Source organism: Pteronotus mesoamericanus, unplaced genomic scaffold (assembly GCF_021234165.1).
Source record: "Pteronotus mesoamericanus isolate MK-2021 breed Mesoamerican mustached bat unplaced genomic scaffold, CSHL_Meso_final contig_33, whole genome shotgun sequence".
Lineage (NCBI taxonomy): Eukaryota > Metazoa > Chordata > Mammalia > Chiroptera > Mormoopidae > Pteronotus > Pteronotus mesoamericanus.
The window spans coordinates 2,541,684-2,567,658 of NW_026555135.1; the positions used below are offsets into that span (position 1 = coordinate 2,541,684).

Consider the following 25,975-nt stretch of genomic DNA (forward strand, 5'->3'; position numbering starts at 1 on the left):
AGAACCTTTTCTTTTAAGTGGATGAAGGTGATGGAATGTTTTATCTCCAAACCTAGGGTCTAACAATTCTATAGTACTTGGTAGACCTTTCTTCATTAGGTGTACTAGGTAGACATCTTCATTAGGTGTACTGTTGCTAAGTATCTTCCACTCTTCTCATGAGTACTAGGTAAGATTCTTTCTAAAATAGTTGAAACAACTGAAAAATGACAGTTAACTTTTTGAGGAGTCTACTTTCCTACAACAAGTATTTATCAATCTCAGTGGGATGTAGAGTTGTCAGGACATCAAAATAAACACTGATTCAATCATTAAATATATACAGGGGTATATAGAAGGGTCATGTACATTTAAGGAGGTAGAAGTGTATATTTTCCCCCTCCTTTTTGATAGCATTTAGGATTTACCTTGTATTCCTGTTCTTAACTTGGATTTTTATCATCTATTTATATAACCAACATGTATTGTGTGCTTCCGGTGGGCCTGGATATCTTGGGTTCTGAATTTTAGCTGAGAAAATAACATAAAAGATTTTAAAATATGACATATATACTGTAAGCAGGGTTGAGAGATACAGTTTTTTAGAAAGTATTTTAGAAAGATAGTTATGCTCAGTCGCTGGAGAACTTTGAAACGACATGTTGAAGAGTTTTTACTTTATTCTATAGGCAGATCAAAACCACTGAAGGCTTTTTGAAGATAAAAAAACAGGTTATATCCTGAAAATATTTAGATTGTGTAAAGGAAAATACTCTGGTGTCAATGTTGAAACAGAAATACTAGAAAAATATAATATTATGAAAACTTCAGCACATTTAAAATGTTACTTGGTAACATTGAATTAAGAGCTTTAAATATAGTTTTTCCTTAAGGTCTTTTAATATGTTACTATACCAAGTGAGACCCTTCCATACCACTCTATATAAAATTATCTTTTTCTTCCATTTTACATTTATTTTCCTCCATAGCACTTAGTACCACTAGTTGTATTATATATACACACTTATTTATTGTCTGTTTCCCTTCACAACATTGTAAACTCCATGACAGCAAGGACTTTATTTGTTCACTGCTTCTTCCCAGTGCTTAGAATTGTGCCTGGTTTACACCCTTTAATAATTATTTGTTAAATGAATGAATGACTATTCCAATTAAGATGACAACAATTTTTAAAGTAGTTCATAATGTGGACAAGATTAGGACAAAGTAGTGCTTGGTCCCTTCCTAGAAAGTCTTATTAAAAAGCATCTTCTTTCCCTTTCTTCCAGAGTTTATATTCAGAACACCAATCAAATTAAGCAAGCCAGGGGAACTTCGTGAGGAATACGAAAGCCTGAGAAAGGTATAGTATACATATTTCATACCATTCATTTTCTTTCTGTTTTTGTTTGTTTCACCTGTGTTTGACAGTCATTTTCTTAGAGTAAATTGAAATAATGGTGTTGAAGAAGTTTTGATTTACCTAGGAGTTTTAAAAATTTATAATACAGAGTCTGTCTTTCTCCACACTACCTTACACCAGCATAGTTAGATGGTAGCTATAATGGAAGTAGAGTAAACCTTAACAAAGAGCCCCTTTTAAGCTGTCCTTTCAAAGGTGAAAATATAGCTCATAGTGCCTGTCACATACCTGCTGTAATAACTGGCTACCAAGAGAGAAGTATTCTTGGCATTTAAATGTTAGTTAAAAGCTAACATTCAAGCTTTAATAATAATAGCTTGTATCATTTTCCCTTATCTTGCAAGGTTCTTCTAATTACATGTAACTGGTATTACCTTTTGTTGTTTTCACTCTGTTAAGTACTCCACCAGAAGAACTGTAAATTCAGCCTATAAGGGGGTAATGGAATAATTTCCTAGAGAATGTTTACCCTTGGGAATGCTTTTACCTGAATCCACATTATCTTGCTTTGGATGTTTTCAGGTTAATTGTCTGGGAATCACTTAGAGAATTTAGACTTCAGAAAGGCTGGTAGTAAGAAGTATGCTTTAGGATTTGTGTCATCCTTCCCCGGCCCTCTTCCTCCAACACCATCTCTTACCCACCTTCATAAATGACTAAACAATCATTCTACATGGGGATGTTTAATATTTTATAAAGGCAAGTAGTCCACTTAATCGGAATCACACATCCTCATTAAACAGAGATGAGACAGTAATATATTAACAAGGTCATGTTAAAGAGAAGAGATAATAGAAAACTCTGCATTCTTTGACCCTTTTTAAAATGAGGGGGGCATATGTTATATTGAGTCCTCGTGCTCCTTTTATATTTGTATTGTGAGATTTCTTTGTTTTGGGGTTTTTAAAAAATCACTTACAAAGCTTTTCCTCATAGTAAGAAATTATCCTCAGGGACCACATCAGAAGCAGCACAGATTTCTCTTAAATAAAATTCCAGAATATGCAGATACTTAGTTCTAACGTACCTTTTCAGAAACTTGGAAAATATCAAAATTTTAAAGCTATCAGCTTGAAAATAAAGAGAAAACAAGGACTTGGATGTAGAAAAAGGAGTTACAGCAGAAGGCGTAGTAAAAGAGATTTTTATAAGCCTTGGTGGGAAGAGGAAACCTTGGAGAATTATACTTTTGTTCTTGTTAGGAGGGAGGAGCAAGAAGGTGGTTTTAAAAGGGACCGATGGCATAATATTGTTGAGGGAAACTAAGGCAGCCTCATCATATAAAAAGTATTGTGTTTGAAAAACACTAACCTTTGTCATTTGGGTTAAATAAAAGCTATAGGTTCTTCTCCCTCACACCCCAATAATCCAAATAATCCTGCATTTATTGTTCAACCTGTAAAGTGAAAATTCAAGTCATAAAATCAAAAGTCACTAATGGCACATTCATGTAATGGAATACTGTTCAGCAAAAAAAAAAAAAAAAAAAATGAATCACTGATAGATGCTACCACATGGATGAATCCCAAAATGATGCTAAATGAAAGAAGCCTGATACGAGAAACCATATATTATAAAATTCCATTTATAGAAAATGTTTAGAATAGACAAATATATAGAGACAAATAGTAGGTTTATGGTTAATTGGAATAGGGGGTAGGAATGTGAATTAACAATAAATGGGTATGAGTGATTTTATTATAGTGAAAATTTCTAAAACTGATTTGTGTTCCACAACTTCATAAATTTACTGTAAGTCACTTGAAATGGATGAGTTATATAATACGTAAAATATGCCTCAATAAACTAGTAAAAAATTAAAAGGCACTAGACTCTGTATGGAGAACTTGATAGAGAAAAAGATGTCTCAGAGTGCATGTTTTCTGAAACAAAATAAAGTGAATAGGTAATTGGATGAATCTCTGGGGGAGGAAGGTCTTTAAAAGTTGGTACTGAACAAGGGATGGTAAGTGGAAATTAACTCTACAGAACTCATCATTGCTAATTTGATGTGTAACATACTACTAATATACTTTTTATTTAGTATACTTTATTATTTTGTATAAGGGGCAGTAAAATCCTTTATAAGGGCTATAAAAATTTAACGAGAAATTTTATTCCTCTAAATCTGGTTCTCTTAAAAGACGTTTACTTAATAATCATAGATTATCCTACCCCTGGGGTAGTGTTATGCTTACTGAGGTTACTATGAATTTCTAAACTTTATGATTCTATGAATAGGTTTATATTTCTAAGTATGTTAAAAATTGTCTTCCTGCCATATGTTATAGTTGTCTTTTTAAATAAGAAAAATAATGCAGGAGTATGTAGAGCAAATGTGAAAGTTTCTTTTTTCCTTATTTCCCACTCTCTTTCCCAGAGGTAACTGTTGTCAAAAGTTTAGTGTATATCCTAGATCCTTTATCTACTTACAGACACGTGCGCGCGCGCACATACACACGCACAAATGCTTTAATCTTTTTTAGTATAAATGAGATCACGGTATGTATTCTTTTATTGATTGTGTCCCTACTGTGTGCCAGGTATTGGGCATTCAGTGCTGAATAAGATATGCAAATTCCTTCCCTCAGGGAGATTTCCATTCTAGTGGAGAAGACAGATAGTAAATAAGCAAACATGTATGAGGAGGGACCTCCCACCCCCAAAAACCAGAATTATCTTCTGGAGGGCAGGCCCCTTGTAGTACAGGCTTCCCCCATTAGGTGAATGTTCTGGGAACCCACCTGTATTAGTGCACCAGCTGGCGTTGTGAGAGTCTGTGTTCAGCCTCAGTGTATTTATTTTGAAGGCTCTTTAAACGTGTTTGCCTATGTCATCATGGGTGATTTATTATCGCACCTGCCCACACCGTGCTGAGTGTTCAGCAGTTTTTGACCCCAAAAAATGGCATATGTGCCTTACCCTCCCTATTCACCTGATCTGGCCCCAAGTAACGTCTTTTTGTTTCCTTGGATAAAAGTCCTCAAAGGCCTCAAAACAGAAAAGTTAAAAACTGTATTGAGCAGTGGAAAAAAATGTTTCCTGTCTCGACAGGCGTACTGCACCAAATGGAGAGTACTTTGAAGGTGACTGAAGTTTAAACATGTGAAGAATAAACTCAATTTTTAATAAATTGCTTTTTTTATTCCTCCCTCTTACTTAATATATATTAATAAAGCAGGATAAGAAGAGTTAAGGAGAGTGGAAGGGAAATGAGGAGCCACAAATAGACTTATTTAGATAAGAGTGATCAGGAAGGTCTTTCAGAGAATGCACCATTTAAATTGCAACCTGAAAGAAGTGAGGGAGAAAACCAAGTAAAGGTACAAGGAAAAAGCATTCCAGGCAAAGGAAGAAGCAAATGCAAAGGCCCCGAGACAGAAACAAGTTTGGCTTGTCAAGAAACAGTGTGGCTGGAGCTGAGTGTGCAAGTGATAAGCAGATGGACGGTGTGGGGATTTGGTAGGAGATGAGCTGAGAGAGAGAGAAGGGCCAGATCAAAGAAGGCCTAGTTGACCTAGTAAGGAGCCTAAATTTATTTAAAATGTGATGGGAAGCTAGTAAGATGATCTGGTTTATACTTTTAAAAGGTCTCTGTTTGCTGTGTGGGAAATAAGCTGTATTGGGCCTAGGAGTTAGGAATTGTATTTACTGTGAACAGTAAAGACCCCGAAATAATGACTCAAACAAATTAGGAGTTTTATTTTTCTCCAGTAACAAAAACGTGAAGGTAGATATTCCAGGACTGATATGGTAGCTCCATGACATCAGGGATTCATGTTCCTTTTGTCTTTCTGTTTAGATATCTTCAAGTGTGCCTGTCTCATTGTGGTATAAGCTAACTGATCCTTCTGTAGAATCACATCTAGACAGAAGGGAGAAAAGGACATGTCGGCTGAATTGGGTCCTTTTAAAGAGCATTCTTCAAAGCCTCACCCAGTGACTTCACTTTTATTTTACATTCCAGTATCACAGACTTCTGTAGCTGCCAGGGAGGCTTGGAGGCATAGTGTTTTGGCTGGGTATATTAACTCCCTAAGTAAAATCGCTGTTCTCTTATTAAGGAAGGAGAGAATGGATATTGGGTAAGCACCTAGCAGACTTTGCCTCATGGATCAAGAATAGAAATAAGACCAATTAGGACAATTTTGGAATAGGCAATGTGTTGCGTTTTAACCGGGTTAGGGTTTTGTATGGAAGTATGTTGGAGGGAGAGATGCAGTGGACTTGAAGGTGTGTACGAGGAAGTTCTTACAGTTTTGGGATCATGGTTATTTAGGAGGGAGTTGAGATCATTAGGTATATGATGGACAGTGAAAGAGTTGTACTGTCAATGGACTGGAAGTTCTAATGGTGATAAAGAATTGGACACACGTCTGCGTCTGTGTCTTCCTGTGCAGTGGCTCCTGGGAGCCTGGCCTCCAGTGACACCTTGACTTCCTCAGCCTCCCTAACCTCCATGAGCTCCACGTCCAGGGGGTCTGGGACTGGAAAGCCAGGCCTGAGCTGTACCGCTGTCCCAGCTCCATGCTGCCACCCACCCGTGCTGCGCATGGTACTGGAGGCGCTACTGTCAGGTGAGCAGCGCTGGGGCACCTCGGTGGTGGCCGTCAAGGTTTCTCTCCTGCAGAAGTACCCTACAGTAGTTGCCATCTGGCTCAAGTACCTGCTGAAGTGGGCCCTGGACACTGGCATGCAATGTGGCCTCCTCGTCAGGCCCACCAACTCCAGGGCCAAGGGGGCCACCGGCAGTTTCAAATTAGTTCCCAAGCACACAAAGAAAATCTAGTCCAGGAAGACTTCCACCACGTCAGCCCCCAGGAGACCTGCTGAGGCCAAAGAGGAGGCCTCCTATAAAGGTGGCCAGACCAAGGATGGAGAGGCAAGAGTGGGCAAGGCCAGGAAGGTCCCCCGACAGCCAGACAAGGCCACAGAGGCCCCCCATGGTGCCATTGGGCCCTGTGGGAAGTCAAAGGGTAAAGGCAGAAAGAACAGCCCAGCAGATGACAAGGCCCACAGGAAAACCAAGGCTGGGACTCAGAGCTCAAAACCCGTGGTCACCAAGGGCGAGAATGGTGCAGTTTTCCCAGCCAAAAATAAGACCAAAAGCACAGTCCCCAAAGAGGCCACTGCCCAGGGGGCCAGGCAAAGGTCAAAAACCAAGGCTGCTGCTGCTCCTAAGGACTGTGTATCCAAGATGGTACCTGCTGCTCTTAAGGACAGTGTGTCCAAGACTGTACCTGTACCACTGGCCAGAAAGACAGAGGTCGCCAAGGGCCCAGGAAGGCCTGGCATGCCCACTAAGGCTTTGTCATCCAATGGGATCAGTAAGAAGACAGAAGCCAAAAGCTAGAGGCAGGGTAGAAAGAGACTAAAATTCTGTTGGAATTTTTATTCCCCTGAAAAACCATTACTCTATTTATTTCACTGTAACCTATTTATCAATAAAGAATTTTTTTTTCCCTCTAAAAAGAAAAAAGAACTGTAAAAGTAGGGCTACAAGCATACAAATACAGCTGAAAACATGAGAGGCTTAACAGTGAGACTGGATTAGTTATTGAACATGACAAGGTTTATGGTATGATCATGGGAATAAATAACTGAAGGTGGAAGAAAAGATTTATTTAGAAGGAAATAAAAGAATATAGAGAGTATACTGATACTGAAACCTTCAAGAATGATCACTGAAGTAGCTGGAGAGAAACTCAGATAAGTTTCTCTGTCAATTAGGGGACTTGACAGAGATAGGTAGGTGACTACCATAAAGAGGGGTCTTGGGTATGTCAGCCTGTAAATACTCTAAAGCAGCTAGGATTTTTGATATCCTAGGATTTAGGATATCCATTCTGTAACTTGCTTCTTTTTCACTAAGAGTATGCTTTTTTGGGGGGTGGGGGGGTGGGAGGAGCTTTCATATACTTCTTCATCCTGAATGATATTTTGTAGTGTAGATGAGGCATAATTTACTTAACCTTTCCACTATCATTGGTCATTTAAATTGTTTCCCTTTTCACCCAATTTAAGAGATGCTGCACTGAACATGCTTGAACATATGTGAGCAAATATTTCCTTTAGTTTAGATTCCTAGAAGTGAAACTGCAAATTTGAAGGGTATATACACTTTGTATTTTGGTGGGTATCAACAAATTACCTTTAAAAAGACTTTTTCAGCTTACTTTCTCACCAGCAGTAAAAGAGAGTCCCTTGTTTTTCCAAATCCTTGCTCTAAACCATTATCATTATTTTTAATATTTTGCCAATCTGCTGGATTAAATGATCTCATTGTTTTAATTTATATTTCCCTGATTACTAGAGGGGAGGAACATCTTATGCTTACTGGCTATTTGTATTTTTTCTGTTTATAACCTTTAGACGGCCATTTATATTTTTTTCTTGTTTATAACCTTTAGATGTGAAAACCAATTCCATCTTTTGGGTATTTGTGATTTTGACTGCTAATGACATGTCTTTTTTTTTTTTTTTTTTTTTTTTTGTGCTTCTCTGAGCTTTTATAGATGTAGGATATTAAAAAGAAGTTTTCTGACATTTTCTGACATTTTAAGTAGGAGAATATTAGCATGTGCTCATTCCTTCATCTTCCTACATTAATGAATTATTCATTCTTTAAAAAAAATTAAAAATATATATTTATTGATTCCAGAGAGAGAGAAAGAGGAAGGGAAAGAAAAACATCAGTTGATTGCCTCCCATACACCCCCTAGTTGGGGACTGAACCTGAAACCTAGATATGTGCCCTGACCGGGAATGGAACTGGTGACCTTTTGGTCTACAGGAGGACGCTCCAACCAACTGATCCACACCAGCCAGGCAAAGGAATTATTCATTCTTGAAAAAAGTATACGTGTGTGTATATCTGTATCTATTTATATATAAATATATATCTACATATACACACACACACACATACACACATATACTCTTGTTATATTCTTGTTTGCAGTAAATATGTTGAAATGAAAAATAATTTTCAGGGAGAAATCATTTCAAATTGATTTCATTTTATGTTTCCATTTTATATGAGATTATTAGTCATTTTTGTCTTTCAAAATAACTAATTGATCTTTAAGTTCTATTCATTTGTTGGATTAAGATTCTTATTTACACCATTATTTCTTCTGCTTATTCTTCTGCTTAGTTTGTTAGGTGCTTAACTTTGACCACATGGTTAAATAATAGTTGCTTTATGTTGGAGTTGGGAAATATATGATCCAGCATGCTCTTGTTTGTCTTTGAATCATTGGACTCTGAAAGTTGAAGCTATGGGGCAAAAACAGCCTTTGCTTCTAGACTGCTTATCTCCCTGGTCTCTGTAGTGGGAAAGATGAACTGCTTTCAATAATTCTGTGGATCACATGAGTGGTTCAGGCTTTCTCTGAATTGGTTTACTGACCTTTCTGTTTTCTTTTTTCTCTCTCTCCACTGGTTCAATTTTGAGAGGTATTTTCTCCCCAATGCTGGCTAAATTATTTAAGTAGTAAGCATACAGTTCTTAGTCCTTAGCCAGATCTGGTGCAGAGTAATCAGATATGATCAATGAGTTACTGACATGAATAATGTCTCTCTATAAGGCAGATACTAACTTTTATAAAGGAATTTTTTTGAAGGTAAGTAAACTTTTAGGATCTAATTATCTTTGAACTTAAAGGTCTTGAAAGTCCCTTTTTATTATATATCTGCCATGAACTCTAAAATATAACAACATACTTTATTAAAACTTGAGCATTTCACTGAAATCTGTTTGGCTGTGTAAAGAAATTATGAGCTGAATGTTGAGCTGGCCTTATCCCCAATCCCTCCATTTGTTTTTTTTATTTATTTATTTTAAAAGAAGCCCGTATTTACCTGATAAGTCTAAAATACGTTCTGTCATACCACAGAAGCAGCAGGTTATTTGCTCAATTAAAATATTTTTTCTATTAGATTGTAAAATCTTTAAAGATGGGTCTATGGGTTTAGTCTCTTTGACAGAAAGATCTTCATTGCTTCTAATACATCTTGCACATAAGGTAATCATCAAATGCTTATTGAATTGAATTGTTGATTATATAGTTTCATAGCTACTTCTTTTAAGAGAAATGACTTGTATAAGGATGTATAGCTGGGTCAGGATAGAACTAGTGGTATTTTAAGATTTCTAGAGTTCTTTTTGCTACATTTTTTTTCTTCTTCCTCTGAAATCTTATGTAATCTTTGAGGAAATGCTTACTTTTGGCATGTGCTGAAATGCCTCTCTCTGGAACCAGAAAATAGATAATCTCTTACATCTTTAAGAGCAGGTAAGCTGTATAGTACTAAGAAGGAAAAACTCAAAAGAGTAAGTTTTAATTTTGACTGCATGAAATATAGTTATTTCATAGGATGCTCAAAAATCTAAAAATGTTAAATATGATTGTCTTCTCCTTTTGCTACTTACTACTATCCAGGCAGAGAAAAACAACTTTATCAAATAATGTGCTTTTCAATTAAAATAACACATCTGGGAAATTAAAAGCATGATCAAATTTAATTAGAATAACAGGTTATTAAGGCTATTTCTACAATGTGCTGTCTTTCCTTGTCTCTTTTATTTATGAGAATCAGTTAAGATTACTCTATTAATATAGTAGCTTTTATGATTTACACAATAGTTTAAAATCATTTCAGTGCTAGTTGAAAGCCAAACTAAAGAATTTTCTAGAAGCAGTCACAACTCTTCTGTCTCTATTACAGAAGAAAAATTTTTTGTTAAAACATTTGATTAGTGAGGATTTTAGTAAATAAAAATAACTTTATTTTTCCTGTTTACTTTTCTGCTTACTTTTGTAAACAGAATTGTAAAATTCTGTGAAAGAAAAAAGTTTAGATTATAAAAAATTTGTGACTTTAACCATTTTAAGTGTAAAATTCAGGGGCCTTAAGTACACGCACAATGTTATGCAACCATCACTGCTATCTTTTTCCAAAAGTTTTTGATGACTCCAAACAGAAACTCTGTACCCTTGAGTCAGTATCTCCCCATTCCATTATCCCTCCAGCCCCTGGTAACTTCTAATCTACTTTTTATTTCTCCACATTTGTCTATTCTAGATATATAAGTGAAATCATACAATATATATCCTTTTGTGTTCAGCTCATTTTACTTTTGAGAAATTGTCAAACTGTTTTCCACAGCAACTACACCATTTTATATTCCTGCCAGCAATGTATGAGGATTCCAGTTTCTCCACATTCTTGCTGGTACTTGTTAATTTTTCTTTTTTTTTCACTAGTTGTCCTGTGGGTATCTCATTATAGTTTTGATTTGTGTTTCCCTAATGAACAGTGATGGTGAGCATCTTTTCATGTGCTATTGAATAGTGCCTATACCTCTTCAAAAAAATGCAACCTCTCACAACAGTCCAGCCAGTACACTGATGTAGATGGGTTCCGAGAACACTCACCTAGCAGGGGAAACCTGTACTATAATGAGCCTGCCCTCCCGAAGATAGTTCCTTTGTTTGGGGCACCCCCCCCCCCACATTCTGGTTATGAGTCTTGTAACAGGTAGTATGCTTTGCAAATACTTTTCTCCCAGTCTGTGTCAGTCTTTTCATTCTATTGGAGTTTTTTTGAAGAGAAGTTTTTAACTTTCAAAACTACAGTTCATAAATTTTTTCCTAAGAATTCTTTGCCCAGCTCAAGATCACAAAGATTTTCTCCTGTTTTCCTCTAGGAGTTTTATTGTTTTAGGCTTTACATTTAGGTCTATGATTCATTTTATTTCATTCTTATATATGGTGTGTGGTACAGATCCAAGTTCTTTTTTAGTGCGTGTGGATGTCCAAGTTGTTCCAGCACCATTTGTTGAAAGACTCCATTGATTTTCTTTGCACCTTTGTTTAAAATTAGTTACCTGTATAAGTGGACTTATTTCTAGGCTCTATATTCTATCTGTACCATTGAACTGTTTGTTTTTACACCAATACCATGCTCTTTTGACTAATGTAGGGTTAACCCTCCATCTTCGTTGTTCTTTTTTTTTTTTAAGATTTTATTTATTTATTTTTAAAGAGGGGAAGGGAGGGAGAAAGAAAAGGGAGAGAAGCATCAATGTGTGGTTGCCTCTCGAGAGCCCCCTACCGGGAGCCTGGCCCACAACCCAGGCATGTACCCTGACTGGGAATCGAACCAGCAACCCTTTGGTTCTCAGGCTGGCACTCAGTCCGCTGAGCCACACCAGCCAGGGCTTTTCTTCTTTTTCAAGGATATTTTGGCCATTCTTGGTTCTCTGTATATTCATCTGAATTTTAGTATTGGCTTGTCAATTTCTCCAAAAAAAGCCTGCTGGGATTTTGATTGGAATTGCACTAAATTGGTGGATCAATTTGGGGAGGACTGATGTCTCAATAATATTAAGTCTTCAGATCCATCAACATGGTATATCCTTCTATTTATTTAGGTCTCTAATTTCAGCAATGTTTTGTGATTTTCAGTTTCTGTATCTTTTGTCAGATTTATCTTAGGTAATTGCACATTTTTGATGTTATATAAATGGCACTTAAAAATCTTTAATTTCTAATTGTTCATACAAGTATATAAAATACAATTGACTTTTATATTTTGATATTATATTCTACCCTACAGGCTTGCTAAACTTATTTAGTAGTTCTAGTACCTTTTTGTAGGTTCTAGTGGATTTTCTACGTGGATTATGTTGTCTGTGAATTATGACTGTTATTTTTGGAGGACTTACTACCAGATTTCTAGAATTATATAGAAGAGTATGGTACTGGCATAGGAAAAGACATATAAATCAATGGACTAGAATATAGTCCTGGAATAGACCCACTCATAGTCAGATAATGTTCACAAAGGCACAAAAATAATTAAATGGCAAAAGAATAGTTTTTTCAACAATGGTGCTGGAACAAACTGAATATCCTATGAATAAGTACAAGTGAATCTTGAACTCTACTTTATAATGGTATGCAAAAATTAATTCATAATGGATCATTTTGGCTAAATGTAAAAGTTACAGCTATGCAGAAGAAAACATAGAAGGAAAAGATTTTGCCCCTGAGATAGGCAAAGATTTTCTAAACAGGAACACAAAATACCCAAATAACAGAAGAAAAAAATTGATATATTGGATTTTATCAAAGATAAAAACTTCTATTTATTATGGAAATAAAAAGGCAAAGCAAAGGCTGGGAGAACATATTTTCAAAATACCTATCTAACAATGGACTTGTATCCAGCATTTTTAAAGAACTCTTGCACACAATAATAAGGTTAAAAAAATAGGATAAAATGTTTGAACATACTTTGCAAAAAATGTGCTATGAGCACATGTAAAGATGTTTACCATAGCCAGCAGGGAAATACTTATCACCTGACATGTTCTGGAGTGGCTAAAATGAAAAGGCCAACAATTCTAATTCTGAAAATGAATGTGAGAATGTGAATCACCTAGAATTCTCATGCATTGCTAGTGACAGTAAGCAGGCATATCTCATTTTATTACACTATGCTTTATTGTGCTTCACAAATGTTACATTAAAGAAAAAAAGATGGCAAGACTCCACCAGAAAAAATCATTACAACTCGCTTTATTCTGATACTCGCTTTATTGTGGTGGTCTGGAATCCAACTCTCAATATCTATGAGGTGTGCCAGTAAAATGGTACAACCATGATCGGAAACATTTTGGCAGTTGATTTATAAATTTAAATGTATATTTACTCTATGATCCAGCAATTCCACTTGTATTTAGCCAAGCAAAATAAAAACATCTGTCTACAGAAAACATGAATGTTCATAGCAGCTTTATTCTTGATAGCTCAAAACTAAATACAGCGCACATGTCCAGCACTTGAATGGATAAACAAATGGTGGTACATTTATACAATGGAATATAACTCATCCATAAAAGGAATGTCTTAATATTAACAGTATCTTGGATAAATCTCAAAAAATATGCTGAGTGAATGAATCCTGACTCAAAGGAATATATACTCTATGATTTTATAGTAGGCAAAACTAATCTGTAGTCACAGTAATCAGGTTAGGGGTTGCTTAGGGCTGACGGGTGGGAGATTGATTGCTAGTGGGCTTGAAGGGGCTTTGTTGGGTGGTAAAAATGTTCTCTAACTTTTTTGACTAGGGATATGGTTACATGGATATATGCATTTGTCAGAATTCATTGAACTATATGTGAGTACATTCCATAAGTGTTAATTTTATCATATATAGATTATGCCCTAACATGATTGATTTTTAAATTAATTCTAAGTGGATTGTAGATTTAAATGTGAATGGTCAAATAATAAGCTTCTTAAAAATAACATGGGAGAATTTCTTAAACAGGATATGAAAGCACTGATGTTTAAACTGCATTAAAACCTGGAACTTCTTGCCTTCAAAAGACACCACTAAAAGAGTGAAAAGGGCAAGCTACTGTATGAGGGGGAAAAATGTACACTCACATACATATGTATGTATATATTTCAAAAGGTGTCCCCCCTTATTTGTGGGGGAGATATTCTAAGACCCCCCAGTGGATGCTTGAAGCTGCAGATAGTACTGAACCCTGTATATACTATGCTTTTTCCTGTACATACACACCTATGAAAAAGTTTAATTTATAAATTGGGCACAGTAAGAGATTAACAATAACTGATAATAAAATAGAACAATTATAACAAAAAAAGTAAGGATTACTTGAACACAAGCACTGTGATACCATGACAGTCGACCTGATAACCAACATGGCTACTAAGTGACTTCACAGGGGGGAGCGCATACAGCATGGATATGCCGGACAAAGGGATGAGTCATGTCCTGGGGTAGGAATGTGCGAGATTTCATCACGCTATTCAGAATCGCACAAAACTTAAAACTTACAATTGTTTATTTCTGGAATTTTCCATTTAATGTTTTCAGACCACTGTTGACTGCAGGTAACTGACACTGCAGAAAGTGAAACCACAGATACTAGGAGACTATGTATATGTTTGCATACCTTTTTCTTAAAAATTGCCTCATATTAAAAAAACTATAAATAGCTTACACAAATTACTGGGGGCAGGGGCACTCAAATATCTAAAAGAAAAAAGGGCAACAATGTGAATAGGCAGTTCATAAAAGAGGATTTCCAAGTAGTAAATATGTGGAAAGCTGCTACATCTTTAGAAGAGAAATGCAAATTGAAGTCATAATGCAGTACCAATATATACTTACTGGCATGTCTGAAATAGACAAACAGGCTGAGAGCAACTGTTATTCTGCTAGATTGGTGGGTGGGAGTGTGATTTGTACCAATTTGGAAAACTACGGCAATGTACCCATACTTATGACTAAACAGTTTCTCTTCTAGAATATATCCCACAGAACAAAATGTGTACCAGGATACATATTCAAAAATAGTCATAGCAGTTTATGTGTAAGTAGCCACTAGTAATTACTCAGATATCCATTAGCAATAGAATGGTTAAATTGTTTTGTAGTCAAACAATAGAATACTATGACACAGTGAAAAAGAGCAAACTATATGCACCTACATGGATGAATCTCACAACTAGAGTGTTCACTGAATGAAGACAGATTTAATGTATATATAAGATTCCACTTACGTAAAATTCAGAAATAGGTACAATAGGTGTTGGAAACTGGCATTGTGGTTACTTCTGGGTGAGGAGTTAGGTACAAGGGATATGATTTCTTGACCTGAGTAGTGGTTATATGGATATACTTATTTTATGTAATTTGCCACACCTTACATTTATTATTTGTACACTTTTCTGTGTATAATGCTTTGATTTTTAAAAGTTCATTTTTAAAAATTAGGGCAAGTAAAAATATTTTCAGGAAAATTTCCATGGTACTCCTGGTAGTATGACTGAATATGAGATTAATGTACAGAAGTCAATAGTTTTTCTCTAGTAATTACATCCAGAAAAAGGAAGCAATACAAATCATTCCACTTACAGTAGTGGGCTGCTTCACCGTGGTACAACCTGGGATCTCCTTGTTCAGGGGCCAACTGCTTGCCTTTCACATTTAGCTCTAGGACTTCTCTCTTATTGCAGCTGTAGTACCTACCATGGGAATTTACTCAAGTTGTACAAACCAATGTGAGGGGCATTTAACACCAATGTGGAGCAAATGTTGGTCATTGGGAGGCGTAGGAGTCAATAGATACCTGATTCTCTTTTTCTCACTTCAGACTGTCTTGAGATGCATTTCATGGAGTTTCTTATTTTGTCCTTGGTAGTCAATGATTGGACCAGTGTTCATGCAGAAGCCTTGTTTTTAGACTCTGACCAACCCCCTTCCCCCATAACAAAGAATTACCAAGCCCAAAATGTCAGTAATGCTGAGGTTGAGATACCCTGCTCTCTGAACCTAGTGGTTTGCTATAAAATTCAACCTCTGTGACTGGAAAATAACCACTGAGTGTTAATTTTTGTATATATAAAATGATAATGAGAGATACAAATAGAGCACTTAAGGATTAAATGAGGTAAACTATAAACTTAATGCCTGGAATGTAGAACAGTTTAATAAACAGCAGCTATTGATATTTCTTACTCAAATTTGTATGCTACTCTCAGAGAGGCATTTTCCCTGGGTATAAAAATTCTTGCCTAGAGATCAGGTCCTCAAGTCCTTATAAATAACCACCAAAAGGGCAAAAAAAAAAAAGAAAAAAAAAGAAAAAAAAAGAAAAAAGAAACCTTCTATAGAACCCAGCATAGAGAAAACAGCAACATGATTCATGTGAAGATTTAAATGGATACATGGGTTTTCAATTTTGTAAATTTTTAGCTTTGTTAAGATAGTATGCTAGCAGACTAAGCACTGTAATGAAAAGGTGGTTTTTCCAGCAATGCAGGCCCATTGCCAAAAACTCAGAGAGCACTAAACATTATTAGGAGGCATAAGGATACATTCTAAAACATGTAGAAAAGCCACAGGGCATAGTATGTAAATATCATTAACACTAAACAAATTAACACTAAAATATATAAAAAATTTAATATTTAGTTTTTTAAAAATTGTAACTTCTGTGTATGTATATGTTATTGGGGGCTGTCCTCTGCATTTAGGATATTTAGTAGCAATCTTTGGACTCTAGCCACTAGATGCCATTAACACACATACTTCTCCCCTAAATTGTAACCAAAAGTGTCTCCAGACATTGTCAGATATGCCCTGAGAGGCAAAATCATTGGCTGAGAACCACTAAGGTAAATCTAGATTTGAATTCCAGCTCTAGGACTATAACTTTGTGAACTTGAATATATTACCTAACTCTTAACCTAAGTTTTCTTAAGTGAGATAATATATATATAGTGCTTAGCTTAGCACCTTACACACAGAGTTCAGTCAGTGATAATTATGATGATGCTAAAACCTGTTCTCTTTTGTGCTGGTCTGCCTCTCCATCCTCTAAAAGTGAAATGCCCCTTAGCTGGTGTTTAAGTTGTTGAAAACAAGAATTTCTCATACAAGATCATCAGAAGGCATTGATCTTTCACATAGGCAGCTAGCATAGACTTAGGTTTGCTTTCTCCCTGGATATGGATTTGCTCTTTTTCCCTTTTGTTTTCTTGTTTGATTTGAGAAGAGTAGGGAGGACATTATTTCATTTGAATATCTTCCTGATACAGCACTGTGTATAGTGTTCTTTAAATATTCATAACCTCATGAATTAGACTCAATATGTTAAAGACTAGTTCAGGCTTATAGGAATCAGACCTATAGAATTTAGAAAGATAAGGCTAAATCTGTTGTTGTTACTATGCTTTTTTGTTTTTTTAACCCTAAGGCAACCGCCAATGAAAAATATTTGTTCTTTAGCTTTACTTCCTTGCAAGTATGATTAAAAATATTAGTAGCCTGTAACTACTTTAATATACATTGTCATTTAAATTTTATTAAAACCCTGGTCAGTGAAAAGAAAATACAAAGATTAGGAAAGGAGACTCTTGATGTACTGGAAGTACACAGCACGGCATAACATTAAGTACTTTATTGTCTTACTTGCTTTTTATAACAATATCTGCAAAGTTTCCATAGAATTATCTCTGTTTTGTAGGTGAGCATATGATGGTTCATTTGCCAGAGGTCATCTAACTGGTAAATAAGCGACAGAACCACTAGAACCCAAGTTTTTATTCTATAACCCCTTTTTTTTCTTCTTAATCCTCACTGGCAGATCTGTTTTATTGATTTTTTAAAGAGAATGAAAAGGGGAGAGAGAAAGGAAAACATCAAAATGAGAGAGAAACATCGACTGGTTGCCTCCCATACATGCCCCGCCCCCCGCCCCAGGGATCACACCGAGGCATGTGCCCTGACCAGAATCGAACCAGCAATGTTTAGGTGCAAGAACAATGCTCCAACCAACTGAGCCATGCAGCCAGGGCCAAAGTGTGTCTTAATTTCATAATGCCATGCCACCTCCCATAACTGAGGAAGCATATGCTTCTGCCTTAAATTTTTTCATAGATCACGTATCTTGACCTATTCTCTGGAGCACAGGATAACAGCATAAATTGTAGGACATTAGAGCTGTGAAAAAGTCATTTTTTTAGAACTGTTGCTACTAGGCCTACAGACCCATCTGCCTTGTTTAGCCCAGCTTCTCCAGCCCTCTGCAGCCCACAGCCCTGCTCTCCTCCTGGTCTAGTATATTTATACCTGGTTTATGGGAATAAGAAAGTTTTTAGGTTCAGCCTGTCTCAGCTAAGTGAATAAACCTTATTTTTTGATTGTGTATTATCTTTGCTTTTATGGTTTCATATTGCTCAAGAATGCAGAGCAGTTAAATCTTAAGCCATGAACCGTATGCTTAGCAAGAGTCAAATAAAAGCTGACTTAATTAAAAATTAAGAGGGCTTTATATCCAATAAGGAAAATAGTCTCAAAACTGCCATGTGATGTTTGTTCTAATACAGTACTGAGGAAAAAATATTTTTAAGTCAATAGTTGCCTAAAACTCTATTGTCTTGGTGTGATTTGTATTTTTAGATGAAAGAAGAAAAGTTACAAGAGGAGAAAACCTCCGAAGATCAAATTCACAAGCTGTCGCCAGAGGATACAGAAACAGGGAAAAGGAAAATGGATGAACAGAAAAAAAGAGATGAGCCATTAGTGCCGAAAACAGATCTGGAGAGTGTAAGTAGATCACTATTTTGATGGACAACTGCCTCAAAGTCAGCAATTAGCCCAGGTGACATGCATCTGAAAAACCTATGTTGGTAAACTATGAGGCCAGAAATAATCACTGACTGAAGCTTAAGAGAAGTGAGAAACTTAGCATCCAGGTGAGAGCTGGAGAAGTAATTTATGAATGGGACAAAAAGACTTGTGTGGAAAGATTAAGGGAATAGTGGGGGGAAAAGGTAAAGGAAAACCTAGGATAGTATACTACTTGTGGTAAATTTTATACGTATATTGTCATTTTGACTTATGTGTTATTTAATATTTAAGTTCTGTGTGTCTTATATCCCCTACTAGATTTCCTTAAAGCTTGAATTTCCCTTTATTCTTTATAATGCCCTAAGCAGCACAGTGCTAGACATGAGGTATTAGATTATATTATAATAGCTGCTTAAACTTAACCTAATTAGACTCTTAATTGAGCCAGGTCTTGTCTGAATTTTTTTCATTACTTATTTACCAAGCAAATTACTGGAAAAGGTTATTAAGTGGTATATTTTATCTTACATAAGAAAGCACTTTTGCGGGTCCACTAATTAGCTCAAATGGGTAATTACCACTGAGGTTTTTTCTTTAGTAAGTCTTACTGGATTGTACATCTTCTTATTGCTTGCTGTATGCACTTAACTATAGATTCATATCTTTTAAAATATTTTGTGATTCAGTCTTGTTAGTATTTCATTTATCTTTCTAATTAACCAGAATTAATAAAGCTTTACTGTATATAAAGACAGACAATGTAGCAGAATAGAGAAAAGAAAATCTCTAGTTCAGAAGTCTGTCTCAAATAGGTCCCAGCATTAAAACAGACTGTATAACTTTGGCCAGATTACATAATTTCTCTGTGTTTTTGATGTACTCTTTGCAAAGGCATTTTTCTAAATTTCAAAAAGTTAAATTATTTAAGCTTTCTTGGATTGATCATATTTGCTGATTGTCAACAGGCATGTGGGGCTTTTTGAATCCAGTTATAAGAATAATTTTAATTATTTAATTATTATTAAAAACGACCACTTGCATTTTATACATGGTGTCAACCTTCTAAAAGATTCAGTTTAACAAACATAAAATGCTTGTATACTTTTAATGCTGTGTTCATTGGGAACTACAAAAGGAAAAAGGCTGCTGCCAGAGAAGATATTTGGCTAGGGAGGCAAGAATGAAATATACGATAGTTTTATGCATATAGTACTGGGTTGGCCAAAAAGTTTGTTTAGTTTTTTCTGTACTATGGCTCTAGTAGTGCTTAGTTTCATTTGAAACAATTTTGTTAGACTGCCTTGTGACAGCTGTCATATCAACATGCATTTTTAAAAAACTTATCAAAATTGGTGAACTTGTTGGTAGCCATTTTAATATTGAATATGGAGGAAGATTGCAACATTTTGGCATACTGTGCTTTATTTCAAGAAAGGAAAAAATGCAGCTTAAACACAAAAAAAGGTTTGTGCAGTGTATGGAGAGGGTGACTGATCAAATGTGTCAAAAGTGGTTTGCAAAGTTTCTTGGCAGTGATGACATTTTGGCCAAATAATTATTTGCTGGGGGCTGTCTTATGCATTGGAAGATATTTAGCAGCACCCCTGGCCTCTATCCCTTAGAAGCCAATAGAGAGATATAACCAACATATTCAAAATATCCAAACCAATAAAGTTATTGGTGAAAATGAAAAACATGTCTTTTATTTTATGGAAAAAATGTAACAGACTTTTTGGCCCACCTATGTCTTCTGACTAATAGCCCCATCTACGCTCAAGACTGAAATTCTGCCTGTGACTTCACCTCAGCAGCACTGTCTGTTAGGGCTGTCTTGCAGAACAGCCCAGAAGTGCACTTACCTTTGCAAGTTTTTTAAATAGAAAGAACCTGCTGTTTTTGGCCTTACCAGATCCAGGTTTTCTCCAGGAAATTATCTCTAGTATTAATTCATGTCAAGACTGCTCTAATGATTTTTTTTTCTTTTGCAATTACCACCTTTGAAATAGAAATCAATTGCATCAGCCTAATTTTAATCTTAAAAGCAATCAGTAAGTACAAATTCTCAGACTCGTTTTTTTACTGGTAATAGCCAGGTATGAAAATTTTCTATACAAAAACACATTGAATAAAATCCTATCTATGAACGCTTCAAGTTTTAGATTTTTGTGATTTTTTTTTTTTTACCTTTTTTCTATTTGCTTCTTTATTTTTGAGGACTTTTAAATGGCTCTAATTTTGCTTTATATATGTGTTAAGAATTTTTGGTGTTGAACAGATAATTTCATTTAGTTTAGCCAAGGCGACATTCAAATTGAGACCGAAGAGAAGCTCAGGTAGACTTCAGTGGGAAACCAGATGAAGGATTCTATTTTATATAGAGAATGTTATAATTAGAGCTGGGCTGATTATTTCACTCTCTGCCTGCAAAACCTCAGGAATTCCATTTCCTGTGGAATTAAATGAGAACTCTTCACCCCAACATTCAGATCCTTAGTATTATTTTACCATTCTAGCTTCTATTACTGTCCTTGCTTACATCCCAAAACTCTAGGTTATGGAGATGCTTGCTTTCCCCCAAATATATACTCTGTACTCTCCCTCCTTAGAGTCTTTGATCTTGCATTTTCATCTCATTGAAATATCACCTGATTTACCTATTGAAAGGCTATTCATTTTTGCATGTCCAGTTTAAAGCTGTCACGTCCCTGCAACCTATACGGATTCCTCACTTGTTTCTCTGCTCCCATCAGCCACTCTCCCCTCTCAACTTCCCTCTCCCTTTTTGTAAGTTTTACAGGACTTTTTTTGGGTGGGAAGGGAAAAGGAGGGAGAAAGAGAAGGGAGAGAAACATCTATGTGAGAGACAAACATCGATTGGTTGTCTCTCATATGTGCCTGGCCATGAACTGAACCCATAACTTAGGCATGTGCCCTGACTGGGAATTGAACCAGTGACACCCACCCAACTGAGCCACACCGGTCAGGGCTACAGGACTTATTTTATTCCCCCTTATGTTGGGGTTATTTGTGTGTTTGTATTTCTCTACTAGATTTGTAAGTTTCTTGAGTATAGGAAATGTCTTAGCTGTTTTAAAATTTTCTACAGTACCTTATGTATCACAAGTGTTTGATACATATTCATCCAGTTGAATTCAAATAGAGGAAGGAAAGTGCTTATTTCAGAATTAGATTATCATCTGTTACTTGTTAAGAATGGAAATAAAATGGGCACAGTGTTTGATTAATGAATTGTTATGGTACCATTAATATCAATAATAATAAGAATTGTTGGAAAACAATTTGGTATAACAATTCCAGTCATACCAAATATTATAAAGCAGAAAGTGAAAAACTGCTTGTCATCCCACAACCTAGAGACAACCCCTATAAACATTTTAATAAATGTTTTGCCAGACTTTTTTTCTGAATTCATATATGCTGTATTTTTTCTTTTTAGAAAATGTAACCCAGTGTACATACTGTTTTAAACTTTTTTTTAATAAACGGTTAAACTGTAGATGTCATTCCATGTAAATAAAGAATCCCACATTATTATACAGTGGTCTCTTAGCATTCTTTACTGTAGGACTAATTTAGTTAAATTAATGAATCTCCTTTTGATATCTTGCTATCTTAAACCTCCCCTGAGATTAGTTCCTTTAAATAAATTACCAGAAGTGGAATGACCAGGTCAAGGGGAGTGTCCTTTTGAGACTATTGGTACTTACTATTCATTTGACCTCCTGAAAGATTGTATATAGTTATACTCCCACCAGTAGATCAAAAACTAATTTCCTCACTCCCTTGCCAACTCTGGATATTATTCTTTTAAATTTTTTAGGTAAATTAAAAAAATTATCACTTAGGGGATTTTATTATGCATGTTTTATGCCATTTTAGGAATGCATAGTGCTAGGTTTCGTATGGGCAGAAATATAGAGGGCGGGGGGGTACCTTCTATCTATATAATTATAATAATGTAAACTTATTTTTCAGTAATTACAAGGAACCTAGTGTATATCTACTATAATGCTGAAGTTTTTTTCTTGGAAGATTAATAGTATTTAAATGCATAAAAATAAAATCTATGTTTTATTGGGTACTTACTACTTATTAGTTAATGTACTAAGTGCTTTTAATGGTTTATTACAATCTTTGTGGTAGATGGAGCAATCTTTAGTTTATAGATGAAGAAACTTAGGCTCATTAAGATAAAAGAACTAACCTACAGTGATTGTGATAGTTAAAGAGAGCTGAATTTGAACATTCTTTTATTTGGCACTGAATTGATTATGTGGAAACACCTAAATAGAAATTGCCATTATTTATTCTCTGTTAAATCTATAAGTGTCAAACCTTTTCCTTTTTCTCAGAGTTGAGAAGAGAATATTATGTAAAATTTGATAATGGGTTAGTACTGTTAAAAAGCTTCTCCAGTGAACAATTGGTACAGTAGGGTTCTTTAAAGAATGGTACCCTACAAAATTGAAAAGCTTCCCTATAAATTATAATTCTTCAACTATGTCTCAAAGGCTAACTATTAAAAAACACAGCCTACTGTATGTATGTGCCTGTCAGCCTAGAGAACAACAAAGTATTTAAGGAATGCAGTGTACTCTGAGCCACAAGATGATACTTTGCATGCCTCTATCTATAACTCTCACTTTGGTAGTAATTTGATCATTAGATAACTGGTTAATCATTAGATGATTAGACATTTTTTATTTACTGGCTTTATAATGGTATTGGGAGTCTTAAAGCAGAGATGGTCACTTGTTCTCACAGAGTTTATTGTCTAAAGCATCAGACAGACTCTTAAATAAGAAGCTATAGTTCAGTGTGATTAGTTGCTCTTTCTAAAAAGAAGACTGTCATTTTGAATCATGAGGCATATCCTCACTGTATGTTGTACGCAAAAGGCACATGGAAAAGAAACCAAATGTAAACTGAAAGACTCAAAAAGAAACTCATATAAAATCATGGTAAATGAGTATCAACAAAATGGAAAAAGTTGACTCTAGGGGTATTTGGAAGCCCTTTCAGAGAAAGTGACATTTAAGATGTCTCTGAAAGGCCAATGAATATTTTATAGGCAGAGAATTTGGAAGGGGAATATTAGGCAAAGGGAATAGCATGTCCTAAAGAAACGAGGTTTTGAAAGACTATAATTACACGTGGAGAGTAGAAAGTAGTTTGGTTGTACTAGAGCTCATGGAGTTCCCTGTGTGGGAACTGGTGTGAGAAAAATTATAAAAGAACGTTGAGTCTAGTTTTGAAGTTTATTGCATTAGGCTGAGGTATTTAGACTTTATCCGGAAGTCGCCAATAGTGAAGCAGGATTCTATGTGTGTGCTTGATAGTATGGAGGGGATTGGAGGGGAAAAAAGGCGGAAGAAAGTGAGAGTAGAAAGTAAATTATTGCAATATTCCAGGCAGAAGATGATGAAAATGTAAGGAAAGGCAATGACAATTGAGTATACATGGGTAGAGTTAGATCTGAGAGACATTTTATCAGTAGAATGGAGTAGAGAAGTACCATGGAGGCAGTTTGGAGACAGATGTTGCAGATTTAAGTACCAGTGTCAGCTACTTAACTCTGCAATCCTAGACAGATTTAACTACTCTGAGTCTCAGTTTTCCGTCTATAAAAGACAGCTAATAATCCCTTCCTAATAGAGCTAATATAAACAGTAAATGAAGTAAAATATTTGTTAGTGTTGGAGTACTCAAAATCTCTATACAATGTTATTATGACTTCAAAGTAAGGGAAAGAAGAGTCATAGATGACATTGAGGCATCTGGCTGGGTTGGTATTGGTAAGGCTTAGAGAAGATACCTAGTGAGTTTGACTTTGGATATATTAAGTTTGAGCTACAGTTGGGATATCCAGATAGGGATTTCCAGGAGGGAGCTGGAAATATAAACATAGATTGGAGCTCAGATAGAAGTGACATATAATAGTGAAATTTAAAACAGTTACGGGCTCTAGCTGGTGTGGCTCAGTGGATTGAGCACCGGCCTGCAAATCAAAGGGTCACCAGTTTGATTCCCAGTCTAGGGCACATGCATGGGTTGCAGGCCGTGTCCCCAGTAGGGGGCACTCAAGAGGCAACCGCACATTGATGTTTCTCTCCCTCTTCCTCCCTTCCCATCTCTAAAAATAAATAAAGTATTTAAAACAACAGTTATGGGAGATTCAATGGGAACTCCAAATGGACAGTGTTGTCTCCCTTCTCTCCTGCCAGTGTCCTGCACATCTCTCAGATTCAGAGAATGAAGAACCCTCCCAAGGCAAGATGGCACAGACACATCGCTCTGCATTTGTTTCTAAGAACAACTCCTACACCTTGGCTTTCCTGGCAGGGTAAGAGACTGATACTGAATTCAGTCAGGGTTCTTTCATTTTGAAGCATGAGACAAAAGAGACTGGGGAAGCAAATATATTTGTTGTAGCAACTTTGGGGAAGGTGGGAGTAGGGAAAAAAGGTGGGAACTGGTTTTCCAATATGGTTGGGGGACAAAGGGCTGACCCAAATTTGAAGAAAAGTATACTCTACCCATTTCTGGTATCCTCAAGGTAAGATTATGCTAACTGCTCTCCTGCATAGTGTGTACTCTTTTCTTTAAATTTTTAAATCATTTTTATTTTTCAATTGAAGTTGACATACAATATTATATTAGTTTCAGGTGTACCCCAGTGATTAGACATTATATAACTTGCAAAGTGATCATCCCGATATATCTCATACCCATCTGACACCATACATAGTTATTGGAATATTATTGACTATATTTCCTATGCTGTATCTTACACTCCTGTGACTATTCTGTAACTATCAATTTGTACTTCTTAATCCCTCTACCTTTTTCACTCATTCCTCACAACCCCCCTCCCGTCTGGCAACTGTCAAAATGTTCTCTGTATCTATGAGTCTGTATCTGTTTTGCTTCTTCATTTTGTTTTTTAGATTCATTTGTTTAATAGATAAGTATTTATTGCCATTTTATTGTTCATGTTTTTGATAATTTTTCTTCTTAAAGAAGATTCTTTAACATTTCATATAATAATGGTTTGGTGGTGATGAACTCCTTTAGTTTTTTCTTGTGGGAAGCTCTTTATCTGTCCTTCAATCCTAAATGATAGCTTTGGTGGTTACAACAATATTGGTTGTAGGTACTTGCTTTTTCATCACTTTGAATGTTTCTTGCCAGTCCCTTCTGGCCTACAAAGTTTCTGTTGAGAAATCACTGACAGTCTTATGGGAGCTCCCTTGTAGGTAACTAACTGCTTTTTTCTTGCTGCTTTTAAGATTTTCTCTTTGTCTTTAACCTTTTACATTTCAGTTATGATATGTCTAGGGATTCTCTGTGCTTCTTGGACTTGTATGT

The 25,975-nt window shown here is 35.8% G+C and overlaps 2 protein-coding genes across 3 annotated transcripts in view; both read left to right on the forward strand.

Moving 5' to 3' along the window:
• RNF169 (ring finger protein 169) overlaps positions 1-25,975 on the forward strand; it is an 80,418-nt gene that overhangs the window by 30,172 nt on the left and 24,271 nt on the right. For both annotated transcript variants that reach the window (XR_008529375.1, XM_054576269.1), the window contains exons 2-4: positions 1,269-1,342; positions 18,416-18,562; positions 24,832-24,950. Coding sequence is in view for 1 of the 2 variants with exons in the window: in XM_054576269.1 (XP_054432244.1) it covers positions 1,269-1,342; positions 18,416-18,562; positions 24,832-24,950 (340 nt within the window). In the remaining variant the exon portion in view is untranslated. The remainder of the gene's footprint in view (positions 1-1,268; positions 1,343-18,415; positions 18,563-24,831; positions 24,951-25,975) is intronic.
• LOC129072661 (histone H1.8-like) lies at positions 4,307-6,755 on the forward strand. Its single transcript, XM_054576173.1, is given in 2 exon segments — positions 4,307-4,352; positions 5,803-6,755. Coding segments are annotated over 2 exon segments (999 nt in total).